The sequence below is a fragment of the Mastomys coucha genome, unplaced genomic scaffold (assembly GCF_008632895.1).
Source record: "Mastomys coucha isolate ucsf_1 unplaced genomic scaffold, UCSF_Mcou_1 pScaffold22, whole genome shotgun sequence".
NCBI classification, from domain to species: Eukaryota; Metazoa; Chordata; class Mammalia; order Rodentia; family Muridae; genus Mastomys; species Mastomys coucha.
In genome coordinates, this window is record NW_022196905.1 from 225,037,530 (window position 1) to 225,055,391 (window position 17,862).

Consider the following 17,862-nt stretch of genomic DNA (forward strand, 5'->3'; position numbering starts at 1 on the left):
ATTTTTGTGTGCTTATTTTATATCCTGCCACTCTGCTAAAAGTGTCTTATCAGTTTTAAGGGTTCTTCTGGTTAGTTTCTAGGTTTCTTCCATAGAGAATCATATCACCTACAATAGAGGCACTTGGATTTATTTGCCCATCTGTATCTGTTCTCTTGCGCTAAAGCTGTGACTCCTAGTCTTACTATGCTGCATACTATGCAAACAAACAGAAAAAGTGGACAGTAGCGGAGCTGCTGTGGAGTTTCCCTAATTTCATATAATGTTGGCTGTAGGTCTGTCAAATATGTTTTTCCTATTCTGAGTTTTTTCTGAATTTTTAATATGGGTTTTGTCAGGTTTCTTTTCTGTATCTATGGAAGCAACCATGTTATGCTTGAGTCTCCTTATATAATATGTAACATTTATTGATTACATGTATTGAACCAAGGGATTGTTTCCCAGAGTTCTTTTTCACTTTGTTTTCCATTGGTGTACATCTTACCTGTAGTTAAATCCAACTTGATCTTGGTAAATGATCTCTTTGATGTTTTTTAATTCAGTTTGCAGGTATTTTGTTGAAAGTGCTTGCATCTGAGTACATCAGAGACATTTCTTTGTTTCTTCCCTATTTATGTTATCTTTGATATCAGGATAAAAGTAGCTCTGTAAAGGAGTTCAGTGATAATCCTTTCTTTGTTGTTTTACTGACAAATATTGGAAGTATCATTGTTCTTCTAGGTCTGGGAAAAATCCATCTGTGAATCCATCTAGACCTGGACTGTTTTCAGTTGGGAGAGATTTAATTACTACTTCAGCCTCATTGCTTGCTGCAGATTTGTTTACATTGTTTATCTCAACGTGGTTTAATTTTTATACATCATATCCATCTAGAAATTCATCCATTTCTTGTGGATTTTCTAATCTAGTAGAATATATGCTTTCAAAATAAGACCAAATGATTTTCTGAATTCCACTGGAGTTGATTGTAATGGCTCCTTTACCATCCCTAATTTTACTAATTTGGATCTTCTCTCTCTCTTTTGGTTTGTTTGACTAAAGAGTTTGTCAGTATTTTTAAAGAACAAATTTTTGTTTTATTGGTTCTTTGTATTTTTGTTTGTTTGTTTCTGTATCATAGTTTCAGCACTGATCTTAATGATTTTAATGATTCTTGTCTTGTGACTTTTCCAGGGCCTTAAGGTTTATCATTCATTATGTTGTTTGTTTGCAACCTCTCTGATTTCTTTTTTTTTTAAAGATTTATTTATTATTATAAATCAGTACACAGAAGAGGGTATCAGATTTCATTATGGGTGGTTGTGAGCCACCATGTGGTTGCTGGGATTTGAACTCACGACCTTCGGAAGAGCAGTCAGTGCTCTTACCCACTGAGCCATCTCACCAGCCCCTCTGATTTCTTAATGTAGACACTTACAGCTATAAACTCCTCTTCCCACGGCAACTTTCCTTTTACCCCATAGGTTTTAGAATGTTGTAATGTTGTGTTATGTTTTCATTTTCATTTGAATCTAAAAAAAAATTTTTTTTTTTTTTTGGTTTTTCCAGTCAGGGTTTCTTTCTCTGTGTAGCCCTTGCTGTCCTGGAACTCACTCTGTAGACCAGGCTGGCCTCCAACTCAGAAATCCTCCTGCCTCTGCCTCCCAATTGCTGAGATTAAAGGTGTGTGCCACCACTGCCAGGCCTGAGAATTTTTTTTCTACTTGGTTTTTATAGAGAACCAGTCGTCATGCAGTAGGATATTAATCTCCAGGAGTTCCGTAAATGCTCTAGGGTTTCTCTGGGTGTTTGTTTGTAGTCTTATTCTGTTGTCATGAGTACAAGGAATTATTTCAGTTTTCATGTACTTGTTGAGACTTGCTTCTAAGGGAATTTATATCCTAGAGTGCTTCAATAGAATTACTATAGGATCTGTTCAGTTCATTTGCTCTATAATCATTTCATTCACATGTTTCTCTAGTTTTTAATTCTTAATTTTTTTATCTTATGTGTATGAGTGTTTTGCCTGCATATATACTGTGTACCATGTGTGTGCCTGGTGCCCATGGAAGCTAGAAAAGGGTGTCAGATCCCTTGCAACTGGTGTTTTAGATGGTTGTAAACTGTTGTGTGGTTGCTGGGACCAAACCTGAATCTCTGGAAGAATGGCTGGCACTCTTAACTGCTGAGCAATCTCTCCTGTCCTGTCTGTCTATTTTTTGTTGGGAGGACTTATCAACTAATAAGAATGGGGTACTAAAATCACCCGCTTTTGTTGTGCTAACTTTAATCTGTGCATTTACATCTATTAGTTTTTGTTTATGAAATTGGATCCACCTGCTTTGGGTCATATATTTAGAATCATAATGCCTCTTGATAGATTGTTTCCATAATCAATATTGAGTGACTATCTTTTCTTCCTAGCTTGGATTTGAAGTCTGTTTTGTCACTAGAACAGTGCCACCTTCTAACGGTGCTTGTTTCCAAGTTCCATTTGCCTGAACTACCTCTGTCTGTCCTTTCACACTAAGGCAGTACCTGTCATCTATGGCTAGATGTGTTTCTTGGAGGCAGCAAAGAGACATTTCTAGACTACTAGTCTACATTGTGATTGGGAGCTGACACTATTAAGATTCAGAGCTAGTTTTTAAAAGTATGTATCAACTATGTATCGACTTCTGTTATTTTGTTGACTTTGTAGTATTTTGGTTTTTTCCCTTTTCTTTTCCTTAATTAATAATAAGAAGAAAAAGGAGGAGAAGAATTATTGTATGACATATTGTTACCTGTGACCTTGTAGATGCATCTATTTTTTTCTCTTCAGTCCAATGATTACTTTATGTAACTTCTGTAGAACTAGTGTGATGTTCATATATTCCTGTAGCCGATTTTTAACACAGAAAATTTAACTTTTCCTTCATTTATGACAGATAGATTTATTGGGTATAGTAGTCAGGTTGGTATTGTCTTTAGAACTTGAAATACATCAGTCTAGGCCCTCATACCTTTTAAAGTTTTAGCTAATCTGCTAATAATCTGCTGGTACTCTGGCGGGGGCCTGCCTCTGTTTGACTTGGTGTTTCACAGTTGCTTCTTTCAGTATACTTTTTGTTTAGTGTTTCACTTATGACAGAAGGGGGTCTTTTTCTTTTCCGGTCATGACTGTTTGGTGTCCTAAATACCTCCTGTGTCTAGATTGGCATCTCTTTTCCAAATTTTGAGAAATTTTGTGATGATGTTTGTTTGCTGAGACAGAGTCTTATTGTGCAGCCCTGGCTGGCCTGGAACTTTCTGTAGACCAGGATGGCCTGAGACTTAGATCTGTCTGCCTCTGCTTACCAAGTGCTAAGATTAAAGGTGTGTGTCACCATGCTCAGACTGTTATGATTTTTAATGTTTTCTGTGTCCCTAGAATTATATTCTCCTTCTGTGTCTATTATCCATACAGTTATTCTTTTCTCTGTGCCCTGTATATGTGGAACTCCTGCTGGCACCTTCTTATTGTTTATCTTTGTCCTTGTTGGATGTTTCCACCTTGTCATTAAGCTCAGGTATTTTGCCTTTTCTTTAATCCGTTGTATTGGTGACATTTTCCACAGAGATTTTCATTTGGCTAGTGTTTTTTTTCTTTATTTCCCTCCTGTCTGTCTTCAGTCCATCTGTCTTAGTATAATTCCTCCTTCATAACTTGCATCTTGTTCCTTGTTTCATTTAGCTGTTTGGTTCTCAATCAGGTGCTTATTCTTTTATTTTTACTTTTTGAACATTCTTGCAATCATTATGCCATTCTTTTGAGTTCTCTAGCTGACAGTTCATCTAACTCACTCTCAACATTACTGTTGAATTAGTAATTTTTGAAGTTGGCTTTGGATTTTGTGTTTCTTATGTTACTGCCTAGGCATGTACACATCTGGAGTTATTTCTTTGCTTGGTTTATTTTTTATCAGCTATATTCTTTCAGTTGACATATTTGCAATGTTCATGTGGGATTTTAATGTGGCAGAATTGAGTGTGCAGTTCAGAAAATAGTTCCTTAGACTAAGAACTTAGGATACCTGGAATCACCTCTTTACTGTTCCCTAAGTGGAATATTAGCTGTAAGATCAGCCACCACTGTTTGTTTGATACATCTACTCTGTATAAGTTATGCAAACCAATTAATAATGCTGTCCCAGTTGACCTCAGTCACCACTAGATGAGGAACCAGGGACAGTATGGAGTATATGCAGATGTAAGACTAGTTGTGGGAGATGTTGGGATAGTTCATTTTTTACTGCTGTGATAAACACCATGACCAAAAACAACTTGGAGGAAAGGTTTCCTTATATCTTAGAGTTCATTTCTAACCTTGATACATATTGCCTGGGCTTAGCAGCTTTCTGGACCTTTGGTGCTCACCCACACAACCTCCTAAGTAAGGCAGTTTTTCATACTTGCAACATGAGTACCATTTGTGTGCCACTGGCACACTGTGCTGCCAGCTTGCCCACAGTGCATTATTCTCTTAAGTGCAGCTTTCGTCAGCCTAATGTTTCTGCAACTCAGGTATCTGAGGCTCTGTTACAACTTGGGTTTCACTCTTACAGCTTCACACAGTCTGCTCAGAAGCTCCATGCAGGGAATCCACTGTTAATACATGTTGCCTGCCTTTGGTGACTTTCTGGAATCTTGGTGTAAGCCTCTATGATCCTATAATTCTTGCATTTTGCATGCCTGCAAGACCAGTACCATGTAGACAATGCCAAGTTGCACTACCAGTTTAAGATAAAACCTAGTTCCCTTGGACCACAGCTCTAGTGGCCTCTGCCTGGGAATATTTCTCTGAGTATCTATCCCTGGTCCTAGAGGCTCCCTCTGTTCAGCCATTCTGTTTTTGGATAAGTTTGCAATGATACATGCTGGAGCTCTCAGTGGGTGAGGTCTTACCTAAGAGTAGCTGTCCATTTTCCCATGTAGTGCCAAGTCCCTCTTCAGTGGCACTAATCTCTAACCATTGTGCACACTTTATCAGCAACATCCCTGCCTACAACTTTAACTCTGTTCACAGCTTTAAACTTACTCATATTCCTCTTCTCACCAAACTTCATGCCTTTTCAAATGCCTTTTCTGCTGTGTCTTCTAAGTCTGGCAAAGACCAGTGAGCAGTCACCATGCTGGGGCCTGGATGTTAGGCTTTGGATCTCCACCAACTCAAACTTAGACCATTACTTATGACTTTAGCCTTACTCAAAGCTTTTGGACACAGAACATAGTCACATTCTTTGCCCGAATATAACACTGAGGGCCTAGTGAAGTTCCCAGTAGCCTTTGTTTTTTTTCTGAAAGCTTATGAGCCTAGCTCTCTCTATATATATTCCTATTAACACTGTAGTTGTCCAAGTTTCCATCAGAATGGCCATGAGCTTGCAGCATTCTACAGCCTCTCTAGCCCACTGCTCCAAATTCTTCCAGATTTCTTCTAAAACCTCAGCTCCGTTTGTCAGATTTCTTGTGGGTACCGGACAAGAAGTGATTTAAAGAAGCAGAAGTTTCTTTTGGCTTGAGACTTGAGGAGAAGGCGTGATCATGGCGGCTCATGGCAGCAAGAGCATAGTGACTGGCTCCATCTGCCAGTGGTCAGAAAGTAGAGACACAAATGCTGGTGATCAAGCCATACATTTTAATTATGGAACATTCTTAGTATAGATGAGCTCTGTGGAAAGAGCTCTTACCCCTGCTCCCTCTGTGCACCAAGCACTGAGCCCAAGGCTACACTTGGAAAAGGTCAGCTGTCCCCAGGCAATGGCTCCGTACTGTCTTGACTTTCACCCATGTGGCCTTATCCCTTCTGGTAACTGTAAAAAAACGAAATCCAACAACAGCAGCCCCACCTCAGCAGAGCTCACAGAGTGTCAAGACAGCTGGCAGCTGTTTGTGGCCTTTCCTCGCACTCTGTGGTCAGTACCCTTTCCTCCCTGTATGACAATACCTGCTTTCTCTTCTCGAAGATCTAATGCTGCCAAAAACAGTCACTTGCAGAAAGTCTGCCATTTCACAAGCCACAGAATAGCCAACAATTGCTCATTTTTTGTGAAAGAAATACTACGGAGGAAGTTAGGAAGATCAAAAAGCCTTTGTAGGATCCATTGAATCAAACCTTGGATGATCGTGTGCATTACAGGCATGGTTATGACGACATATGTAAGAAGACTTCACACTTCAGATCATGTGCATTGCATTGTGGAATCTACAACAGATTTGCTTTGTAATTCTTATAACCCCATAGAAATAGGTAGTGAGGGTCTTGAGATTTTTCATAGCTCAACTTGTTCTCTTGCCAACAAATTTCCTGTCACACATGATTCATGTGTGAAGGGATACCAGAAGAGCCTTCACCATAGAGGTCACCTGTGTCATTTAATGATCTCCTCATAAGGACTCCAGTTAGCATAGGAGAGTAAATGTAGGGGTTGCTGCTGTTACACATATCTGATAGTCACTTTAGAAGAAAAGTTAAGGGGAGGGTTGTCTTAATTTCATGATCTGTAAGAGTAGAAGAAAGAAAAGGAAAAGAATGTGGAAATCATAACAAAATAAATATATAATGCAATTTTAGCTAACTGAAATCACTGTATATTTCTTATTTGTGTGCACAGTAATCACTTTCACTGGGAGGGGTCATAAAGGGGTCATAAAGAATGAAATAGTTTAAGAACATTGTAAGATAGCAGACCAGCAAGACCAAGGGAAAACAAGACGAGTGTTTTAGTTTACTTTCTGTTGCTGTGATAAACACCATGACCCAATTCAACTTGAGGGAGGAGAGGGTTTATTTGGCTTATACTTCCCATCACAGTCCATCAAAGGAAATCGGAGCAGTTCTCCAGCAGGAAACTGGGGGTGGAACTGACACAGTTACCATGGGGAACATTGCTTATTCACTCAGCTTGCTTTCTTATATAATCCATGGCTACCTGGATGGCACGTGGTGGGTGGCACACACCACAGTAGGATGGACCCTCCCACATCAATCATTTATCAAGAAAACAAAACCAGACATGCCCACAAGCCAATCAGAAGCAGGCAATTTCTCACTTGCAGTTTCCTCCTCCCAAGTGACTCTAGTTTGTGTCAAGCTGACAAAACCTTATCAGCACACTAGCTATGAGACAAAGAGAGACACAGTTTTTAAACATTTTTATGCCTAGTATGGTAGCACATACCATGTTGCCAGCATGCAGGAAGAGCAGATCTCTTTTAGTTTGAGGCCCACCTAGTCTATATAGCAAGTTCCACACCAGCCAGAGATACATAGTGAGAGTCTGTCTAAAATGAGTGTATTAATTTAAAATCTGTGTGTGTGTATGTGTACATGTGCATGCACACAAAAGTCAGGACTACTTCATTTAAGGGAGTCAGTCCTCTTGTTCCACTGTGTGGGGACTGGGAACCAAACTTGTCGGGCTTGCCTGTTGATGCCTTTACCTAGTAAGCCATCTCACTAGCACCATAGTTTTGGGGAGGGGTCATTTGTGCATGGATGTTTTGCCTTTTTTGCCTCCATGAATGTCTGTACACCCCATACATTCCTGGTACTTGAGGAAGCTAGAAGAAGCATTAGATCCTCTGGAGCTGGACTTACAAAAAGTTGTGAGTTGTTATGTTGGGGTGATGGGCAAATACTCCCTAAGGGGTTTGAAAGGCCAGTTCCTCTGCCTGTGTACAGCTCAAAGATCTGTGCTTGTAAACGTATAAAGGACTGGTCTGCTGGCATTCACTGTGCCTCCAGTTTCTCTTTACTAGTAATGAATTTTCAAATTAACAGCTCTCTTGGAACTTCTAAATAAATGTTTCTCTTAGGTTGCAAAGAACATGTGCTGGAAGATGCAAAACCTGAATCTATCAGTGACACTGCAGACTTGACCCTGCCACCTGAAATGCCAATTCTGATTGACTCCCATGCCCTGAAGGACATTCTGGGGCCACCACTGTATGAGCTGGAGGTGATGATTTTCATATCTATGTTTACACTGGTGCTTGCTTGGTGTCAGACAGGTAGAGCTGGGGTTTCTGAAGCTAAGTTCTGTTCTTAATGGAAATTTTCCCTGTATAGTGTTGCACTTAGTTGCTTAATGTAATAGTGTGGCTCTTGAATGGTAGTGACCCAAGTCATGACCTCTTCTGGGCAGTCAGGCTGGCTTGACCAAGTCATCCCTCCACTTCATGAGTGCTCATGATCATTGATTTTCCAGTCATTCCTCCACTTTGTGAATGCTCAAGCTCATTGATTTGCCTATGCAGAAGAATTCTGTCTTTTATCATACGCATTTTAATCAAGGATGTCCTGTTGTCGTGCCCACTAAGGGCTTAGGAAGGAGGCAGCAAATCAGCCCTGATCCCAGCTACTTGAAAAACAGACTGCTGCCAGTGCCAACCCTACTGTCTGCTAGATAACCCTCAAGGCCTAAACTATATGCTTCTCTAATTCTGTTACTGGTTTTTTTCTGCTTTTTCCTTTCCTATGTCACAGAAGACCTGAAAGCCAGTATAAGCTGAGGCAGCAGATGGAAGTAGCTTATAAAATAGGGTATTGAAGGCATTGGGTCATTTGTGGTGTTTAGATGTCCAGGTGCATTCACAGGTAAATTCCTAGGAAACATTTGGAAAGATGTCTAGAAAAGAGATCTGTTAAACTGTGCATAAGGCAGTATCTCCAGCAAAAAAATCAGAATTATTACCAGTGATGATATTTTTTCCCAAGGGCTTACAACAAAGGGGGGGAGAAGAAAGACTCCCTGCACTCATGTTTCTTTTTTCTTTTTTTTTTTTTGTTTTGTTTTGTTTTGTTTTGTTTTTTTCTAGACAGGGTTTCTCTGTGTAGCCCTGGCTGTCCTGGAACTCATTCTGTAGACCAGGCTGGCCTCAAACACCTGCCTCTGCCTCCCAAGTACTGAGATTAAAGGCATGTGCCACCACTGCCTGGCCATGTATTAACTTTTGAACTGGCTCCCCACAAAGCTCCCAGTTGCCAGAACAGTCCTTGTTTATTCTTTCCAGTGAATCTCTTCAATCTATGAACCAAAGGTATTATTTGGGTTGTTTAAATTCTTAAGATACCATGGATTTGAAGTTTTAAAAAAACGAGCTTAATTTTGGTTGAGGAAAGTAGTTTGTCTGTTCTCTCACTGTTAGTGAGTTCCTCTGTTCTCTCACTGTTAGTGAGTTCCTCTGTTCTCTCACTGTTAGTGAGCTCCTCTGTTCTCTCACTGTTAGTGAGCTCCTCTGTTCTCTCACTGTTAGTGAGTTCCTCTGTTCTCTCACTGTTAGTGAGTTCCTCTGTTCTCTCACTGTTAGTGAGCTTGTGAGTGAAGACAGCAATTCTGATCCCAAGTTCCATGGCCTCTTTCTCTAGACCTCCATAAGAAGCTCATTCCAGCAGCTCTTGGAGTCTTAAACTGTATTAAAACAAAGGATCGATGCATGTTATATAACCCTTCTCAGCTGATGTTGGGTTTGGATGCATTTTTGACATTCCAGGAGCTCTGGCAGAGAAACAGCAGAAAGAACAAAAAGGAGGACTTGTAAACAGGTCTTAGCAGCACTTTCTGATGTCATCTGATTCTCCTTACAGCATCTTAGTTAGCTATGACATTTGAATACTTCTACCAACTCGAATGTAAAGGGAGACTCCCTTAGGTAGTCTGCAAACTCCACTCTTGTTTTCAAGCCTACATCATCCTCTCCCTAGACAAGGGCCTTGCCTCTCCAGGCTCCCTGCAGAGTCAGGCACTTGTGGCTGTGCTCTTGTAACTGATGTCCTTTACCTTGAGGTGCTGTCAGTCCTGGAGCATATTCGCAGTCATATCCTGTAATGCTTGCCAGAGCCTGACTAGGATGCTGTGGCTCCTTGTGAAAGCACTGAAGTGAATGTGAAATCTTGATGGGTCTATAAGTCTTCCCCCTAGACTAAGGGGTCACAGAGAACTCTGCACATCTGAACATACCACTGTTTCAGTCATGTGACATACAAGCAATATAAACTTGGCCACCGTTAGATATGCAAATGTTCCTTAAGTGTTGAGCTTTGAAGTATTAAAACCAATAGGGCTGGAAAAATAATTCAGAAAGATAAAGATCACCACCATGTCTGAGATCCAGGCAGTGTTCAGTTCCCAGAACCCACATGGTGGAGGCGAGAACAGATTCCACAAAGTTGTCCTCTGACTTCCACACATGTACCATGGCATGCATATACACGTACACATACACAAATGCTTTTTTTTTTCTAAAAAAAAAATGTAACCACTAAGAGACCTTGTCTAGTATTCATTAAGCTTTTCCTCAATCTGCATGTTAGCCTAACTGGTGTATAAATGGGAAGATTAACAAATCAACTTGATGGCTGGGTTACAGTTCAGTGGTACACTCCTTGCCTAACATGCACAAAGCCTTGGAAGGTGGGTGAATTTAAGATACTTTTAATTTGACACATAGTTAGAAAAACATTCTGAAAAGGTTTGTGTGTCTATTGTGTGTGTGCAAACAGGCACATACCATGGTGTGCATGTGGAGGTCAGAGGGCAGATTTCAGGAATCGGTTCTCTCTTTTCACCATATGGATTCCTCTGTGGATCAAAGTCAGATCATCAGGCTTGCCAAGCAAGCACCTTTACCAGCTGGGCCATCTCCCTAACCTCTAAGAAAACCACCTAACCCTGGTGACTCCACAAATCACAATCATAATGGGAAGATGGTAAGTGCTGGTGGGTAAACAGTTTTGAAATTGTTTTGTTGTGTCACCTTGTTTTTGAGGTACGGTCCTTCTTGGTTTTGACACCACACATCGGGCTAACTGGTCTGCAAGCTTCTCCTTCTCTGCCTCCCATTTCCTGGAGGAATGCTGGGGTTAGATTAGCTGTCACACTCAGCTTTTTACTTGAGTGTGGGACTGAACTCAGGTCATTAGATTTGTGGGACAAGTTCTTTTACCCACTGCATCATTCTCCCAGCCTGGTTGCTTTTTAAATTTTATGTGTATGGGTATTTTCTCTGAATATATATGTACCACTTGCATACTTGGCGTCCATGGAGGCCAGAAGGAGGAATGGGATCCCCTAAAACTGGAGTTAGCAGGCAGCTGGCTTGGCCACTAGGTGAGTGCTAGTAGCTGACCCTGGATGATGTTGACTGCTGGGCCACTGCTCCAGTCCCTGGCTGTCTTGGAACTCACTTTGTAGACCAGGCTGGCCTTGAACTCAGAAATCTGCCTGACTCTGCCTCCCAAGTGCTGGGATTAAAGGTGTGCGCCACCACCGCCTGTTCTTTTTTGTTTTTTTATTTTTTTGAGACAGGGTTTCTCTGTGTAGCCCTGGCTGTCCTGGAACATCACTCTGTAGACCAGGCTGGCCTCGAACTCCGATATCTGCCTGCCTCTACCTCCCAAGTGCTGGGATTAAAGGCATGCACCACCACTGCCCTGCTTCTTGCCTGGTTTCTTGAAGCAACATAGTTAATAGTTCTGAGGATTCAACTGTAACAATGTGATTGACAGCTAACAAAATTTTAACAAATGGCTTATTATGTTAAACATGACTTTGCATTCTGAAGATTACTCTTTAGGGTTAGTTCATCCAGCCATGTAATGAAAAAAGCCATGTAATGAAAAGAATATGAAAATTGACTCAATATTAATTTAATTATGAACACATATCTATTTGTATTGTTTTTAAGCACTGACCTACATATTAATCTTTTCTTTTTCAAATATAGAACAGAGCAGGTGCCAGTGCTAGAGGAAAGTGTGGTGTGAGCTGGGCTGATGCTGAAGGCTAGCTAAACTGCCATCTTCCTGTGAAATTAAAGGTCAAAGTGAACTCTTAAAGTTGGCCGACTACCCAGTGGCTTGGTTTTCACTGATGCCATGGTTTCCACTGCACACACCTGCTAGAGCACCCAGCTCTCCTACGAAGCAGCCAGTCTTTGCTCTTCCTTAGTGAAGCCAGGTACCTAACAGCAGAGAAGTGCACATTGGACCAAGTTATACTTGGTGACACACTGTACTTATCCTCCAACACAGATAATACCACAGAACAGGCAGTCTACAAAGTTAGCATTGCTGTCTTCCAACTGTTAACTCTGCATTTTCATACCTAGGGTGTGTTAACCAGTAGTTTATCTCCTAGACTCATAATCCCAACTAAGCAGCTTGTTCCACTTAAACTGACATCTAAACAGCACTGCCCTGAGTCTAGGATATCACCAAGGAATGGCAAGAGAAAGCTATCACTTGTCAGATGAGTGATAGTGAGAGGATGGTTGCTCCCTGAAGCTAACTCACACACTAAAAAGCCAGCCAGGCTTTGGGTATGTAGAGATGCACAGTCCATTGAAGACACCCTGAAAATCAAGGCATATGTAACTAGACCCAACTGCTCTTAGAAGTCAGTTCCTCACCCATATGTAAGGCTAAACTACATCTGGTGAATGCTAAACAAGAATATCCAGATAGTGAGACATGTGACTCAAAATAATGTCAGGTACTAAGCTGTCAGCAGGTAGTACGTAAGGTTGCAGTCTTACAGGACAGTGTGAATAAAGTGCTCTGGAAACCATTTCTGCATATTGACATACTTGATATTTTCATCTCTCAAGGTATCTGAGCGTTTGAGTCAACCTGGAGTGGCAATAGGGTTAGCATGGACTCCCTTGGGTGGCAAAATCATGTTTGTGGAGGCAAGTCGAATGGACGGCGAAGGCCAGCTAACACTGACTGGCCAGCTCGGGGACGTCATGAAGGAGTCTGCCCACCTTGCCATTAGCTGGCTTCGAAGCAATGCAAAGAAATACCACCTGACCAATGGTACATGGCCTAACTGGGGACACAGCTGGGAAGGCAGGCCCTGGATGGGATCCCCAGGAAGTAGCTAATGAACTCTGAGACAAGGGTGACACCATTTAGTAAAGTCCAGGGCTTGGCTTTTGAACCCGTACAGAGACTCTAGTGATCACATTAGACTATCTGGCTGAGTCCCTGAGCTAGATACAAAAGCAAAGCTTTAAATCACACTTAAGAGAGAGGGAATCTGTCCAGACCTCACTCTAAGTACACTATCCATTAATATCTTTAAGGATCCATTTATACAAAACATTAATTTTTGTGTTTGATTTTATTCAGAGAAAAAACTGGGCTTAATTTTTCTACATTAAAATCTTTCCCCCCCCTTTTTAAAGCTTTTGGAAGTTTTGATCTTCTTGACAACACAGACATCCATCTGCACTTCCCAGCTGGAGCTGTCACAAAAGATGGACCATCTGCTGGTGTTACCATAGTAACTTGCCTTGCCTCACTTTTCAGTGGGCGGCTTGTGCGCTCAGATGTAGCCATGACTGGGGAAATCACGCTGAGAGGGCTTGTTCTTCCAGTAAGTATAGAAAACTGATCATGTACTTGTAGTATTTATTTAAATTAATAATTTTAAATTTACATGAATAGTAGCTTTTTTTCTGTAAAAACTGGTTAAAAATAGACATGAAAATTTTAATACCTGTAACTAACTTACATTTTAAATTTTTTGTTAAGTAAAAGCAAATCTGACCATCTCCCAACTTTCCCTATCATCTAAAAATATTTAAGGGAAAAGAAATCAGTGTGGGGGGCTGGAGAGATGGCTCAGCAGTTAAGAGCTCTGACTGCTCTTCCAAAGGTCATGAGTTCAAATCCCAGCAACCACATGGTGGCTCACAACCATCCGTAATGAGATCTGATGCCCTCTTCTGGGGTTTCTGAAGACAGTGACAGTGTACTTACATATAATAAATAAATAAATCTTAAAAAAAAAAGAAATCAGTGTGGTTATAGGAAGATCAGTGGTTCATCTGAATGTCTACAGTCTCTTCTACTTAGCAATTAAGTGCGCTGCTTGTACATAAAATGAAACTGTAGCTTTTAGGCACATTCCACTCTTTTTCAAGTTCGAGACATCCTAGCACCTTGTAAGAATCTTAAAGAGTACCATACATAATTGGCAAGACTTAGAGCAAAACAATTTCAAAAACCCTGCCTGTATCTGTAGGTTCCTGGGCTCCAGTTCATATCCTGACCTGCATGCAAATGCCGTGGAAATACCCAGGATATAAGGGTTAGGGCTCTCTCTGACTAGGTGCTGGGACTTGTCTGACAGACAGCTCAAAATGTTGACAGAGCCATAGGAAGAAGAGGAAGAGGAGGATGAGCAGTGGCAGCAGCAAATATTCTTTTCTCTACCAAAGTCCTTATACAAATGAGAGTAGGTTGTAGACTCACCAGTAGTCAAGATCACGGAAGGGGCCAGGCACACACGCAAAACCCCGGCAACTCGAGAAGATGAGCGACATGGGCAACCTAGTGAGACCTTGCCTCAAAGTAAAAAGGAGCCAGAAATATGGCTCAGTAGCTGAGGACTTGCTTCGTATCAGTCTTGCATGAAAACTTAGTTCAATTCCTATTGAAAAACCACTAAAATTACTGTACTCCAATATTTTCATTCAACCATGCAAGGACCATGAAGAAAAATAATAGAATTTTTAAAAAACACTTGCTAAGGCTGAAGAAAGGAGGACCTTTTAGATTGAATGTAGTTTAGAATTGGTTAAAAAAAAAATGACTAAACATTATGGTCTTGCTGTCAGTCAAGTGTGAGTATAAAATAGACATTTCATACTGGAAGGAAGCAATCTGTCTGAAAATTTGCTCTAAAGAAGGTACTCTAGAAGAGCACAGTATGGGGCTGGGTGACAGCTGTGTGGGAAGGCCTACAGCCTAGCCAGTTAGGCTGGAGTAGGTGTTGAAGATGCTGAGCCCATAGGCAGCCTTCTTGTGTCTCAGGGTCTCTAAATGCAGGCCACAGTCACCTGAGGAACTGAAGAGGAGGGCCTGCTTCTGCATGATGCTTAGGAGGCCCAAGTCGTCACCTTGGGGTTTTTCCTAGATAACCTCAAACAATACCTTACTTCCTCTAGGGCAAGTGGTTCAAGATAACAATCCAGGCAGCAGCTTTCTTTTTATACCTTATCCTTGAAATTCACATACACAGACAAGTCACATAGCCAGGCCCACACCGGGGAAGGGAACCAGACTCTACCTTTTGTGAAGGAATCATTATGGGCATAGGGGGGCTTTTTTTGTTTTTGTTTTTTTGTTCTTTTCTAGCCACAAGAAGGGCCAGGACTAGTGACACATGCCTTTAGTCCCAGCATTGGGGGCAGGGAGCAGAGAAAGACAGATCTCTAGGAGTTCAAGGCTATCTATAATGATTTTGTCACAAAACAAAAAGCAAATACCCTACAAGAGTCTAGTTCGGAGTATTCTCATTTTTAGGTGGCACAAAGCCTTGCTTTGTGGTAATGAAGACAGTAATCCTGTAACACAACTGAGCTTCCTGTGTAAGAGCAGTTCTGTTTTAAGTTAAAAATCTTTATTTCGTAAAAACAAAAATGGTATGTACCGAGATAGGAGGATGTTCAATAGATGTACACATTACATAACATTTAAACCAACATGTTTATTTCCTCCATTTGTTACTTCAAACTCCTTTCTTCTAGCTAGGAATAGTATAACCAAGCTAATGTAATGCTGCTACACAACCAACCTAAACACAAGGCTACAGATGACAATTAAAAATACCTATAGCCATCAAGATTTCAGATTTTTCTCCCATTAAAAGTATTTAATACAGGTTAACCATTAAACTTTCCAGCAGCTTCCCAGCTTATACTATCACAAGATGGGAGGTAGGCTGAATGTCTTAAGTCAGGGATGGCTCAGTAAAAGGTAGATCCACTTGGAGTGAACATAAACCTTGAGCGTTGTCTTCTTTTGCCTGGCAGGTGGGTGGAATTAAAGACAAAGTCCTAGCAGCACACCGAGCAGGACTGAAGCACATCATAATTCCGCAGAGGAACGAAAAGGACCTTGAAGAGATCCCAAGCAACGTCAGACAGGATCTAAGTTTTGTCACAGCAAGCTGCTTAGATGAAGTTCTAAATGCAGCTTTTGATGGTGGCTTTACTGTCAAGACTAGACCTGGTCTCGTTGACAGCAAACTATAGGCCCTAAGATTAGCTGAATTTAATTATGAGGCAAGGCTGGTTCGAGGCACTTGAGGCACCAAATGATTAAGCAAAATATCCCTAATCTGTGGACATAATCAAGATAGCAATGGGTCTGTTTAAGTAGTTGTTTATTACAGAAATGTTGGTTTAATAAAGTAATTAAACCTAGAATTCTGGTCTTCAGTGGGTTTGGTATCCCTGGGAAAGACAGAGGTACTCTGTGGTCCTAGAACAAAGAACTTTCTAGAAATGTCAACCCTTAGGTCGACTCTCCAGGAACTCTGCTCACCAGTGTGCCCGGTGTGCTTAATAACTGAGTGAGCCAGGTATGGCACAGGCACAGAGAAGAGAAGCAGAGGCAGGTGGTTCTCTTGATGTTCAAGGCCAGCCTGGTCTATCAAACAAAAACCAGCTGGCATACAGTTAGCTCTAGAGACCTACATGTAGACTTTATCTGATCCTGAAACCAATCACGTGGAAGGGAAATGAGCAAAGACGAAACTCTAGGCAACTAACCTTGTGTTTGTGCTAAAGGGGTCTAGGATGAGCCCCGCACATGGCAATGCAGGTCTTAGGTGAGGGAAGCAGCAATGAGAACAATTATATGGGACAGGAGCATGTGCTGGCATCCATTACAGCATCACAAGAGCTTTGGGTATAGGCCAAAAGGGCAGCAGCTGTGTGTTCTAGGAAGGCCTTTGAGTTTAAAGGTCCTCATTCCTGCTACCCCTTCTGCTTGCTTATGCCAAAACCAAGCATGTCAACTTCCCATGCCTGTCCTGTCCTGTGACTCAGTCCAAGGTCTGAACCCAATTTCTAACATGTCCATGTGTGAAATAGTTTAATAGTATAGCTGACTCAGCAAGAATCCAACATAATGAAATTTTAATTCTAGAGTCAGAATCTTACATTACAAAATCTAAGAGATGATATAAAAATATTTTTTACACTCTCTAGATGAGAATGGGGTCGGCAGGTTACCTTAACTCCTGCTCAGGCCTACTAATAAACTCTCTGGAGGAAATGTCAGATCCAGGTCTACTCAGGACACTATACTGTGGGGAAAGGTCTAGACAGACATTCACAACACTTAGGGAGGTATCAACCTCAGTAATGTTGCCATTTCAGTAATCTTATGCGGGGAGTGAAGAGACAAGTGACAGCCTCCAGCCAGGGAGTCTCCATAGCCAGCCCTGCCCCACCCCTGCCTGAGATGGCAACAAAGAATATCTTTTAAAGCATGGGGTTCTCTGGGTCCTAGACATCAGCATGGACCTCCCAAATACTTAGGAAATTTCACAGGGCATCTCTGTGTGTGTGTGTGTGTGTGTGTGTGTGTGTGTGTGTGTACACACATACGAGTACCTGTGTGTGTGTGTGTGTGTGTGTGTGTGTGTGTGTGTGTGTGTACACATACGAGTACCTGCAGAGACCAGGAGAGGGACTCATTCCCTTGGGAGTTACAGGTGGTTCTCAGCTGCCTGGTGTGGTAACTGGGAACTGAATTTGGGTCTTCAGCAAGAACAGCAAGCACTCACATGGTGAGCCATATCTCCAGGTCATCTTTCCTTCTTTTTTTTTTTTTTTTTTTTTTTTTTTTTTTTTTTTTGGTTTTTGGAGACAAGGGTTTCTCTGTATAGCCCTGGCTGTCCTGGAACTCACTCCTCACTTTATAGACCAGGCTGTTCATCTTTCCTTTCTAAAAGTGCCCATTTGAGGTTTACCAGTAAGATTTTTGTTTTTCTGACACTGTTTTTGGTTTAATATTAGGAAGTAGTTTTTTATTGGAGAAAATGTCCATAAAATTCACCACTA

The 17,862-nt window shown here is 41.3% G+C and overlaps 1 protein-coding gene across 2 annotated transcripts in view; it reads left to right on the forward strand.

Annotated features, from left to right (window-relative positions):
• The window catches only part of Lonp2 (lon peptidase 2, peroxisomal), an 82,738-nt gene extending 66,520 nt beyond the window's left edge, over nt 1-16,218 (forward strand). For both annotated transcript variants that reach the window (XM_031340702.1, XM_031340703.1), the window contains 4 exons: nt 7,819-7,961; nt 12,610-12,817; nt 13,189-13,379; nt 15,823-16,218. In XM_031340702.1, the coding sequence (XP_031196562.1) occupies nt 7,819-7,961; nt 12,610-12,817; nt 13,189-13,379; nt 15,823-16,044 (764 nt within the window). In that variant the 3' untranslated portion in view covers nt 16,045-16,218. The remainder of the gene's footprint in view (nt 1-7,818; nt 7,962-12,609; nt 12,818-13,188; nt 13,380-15,822) is intronic.
• Nucleotides 16,219-17,862: the final 1,644 nt, after the last annotated feature.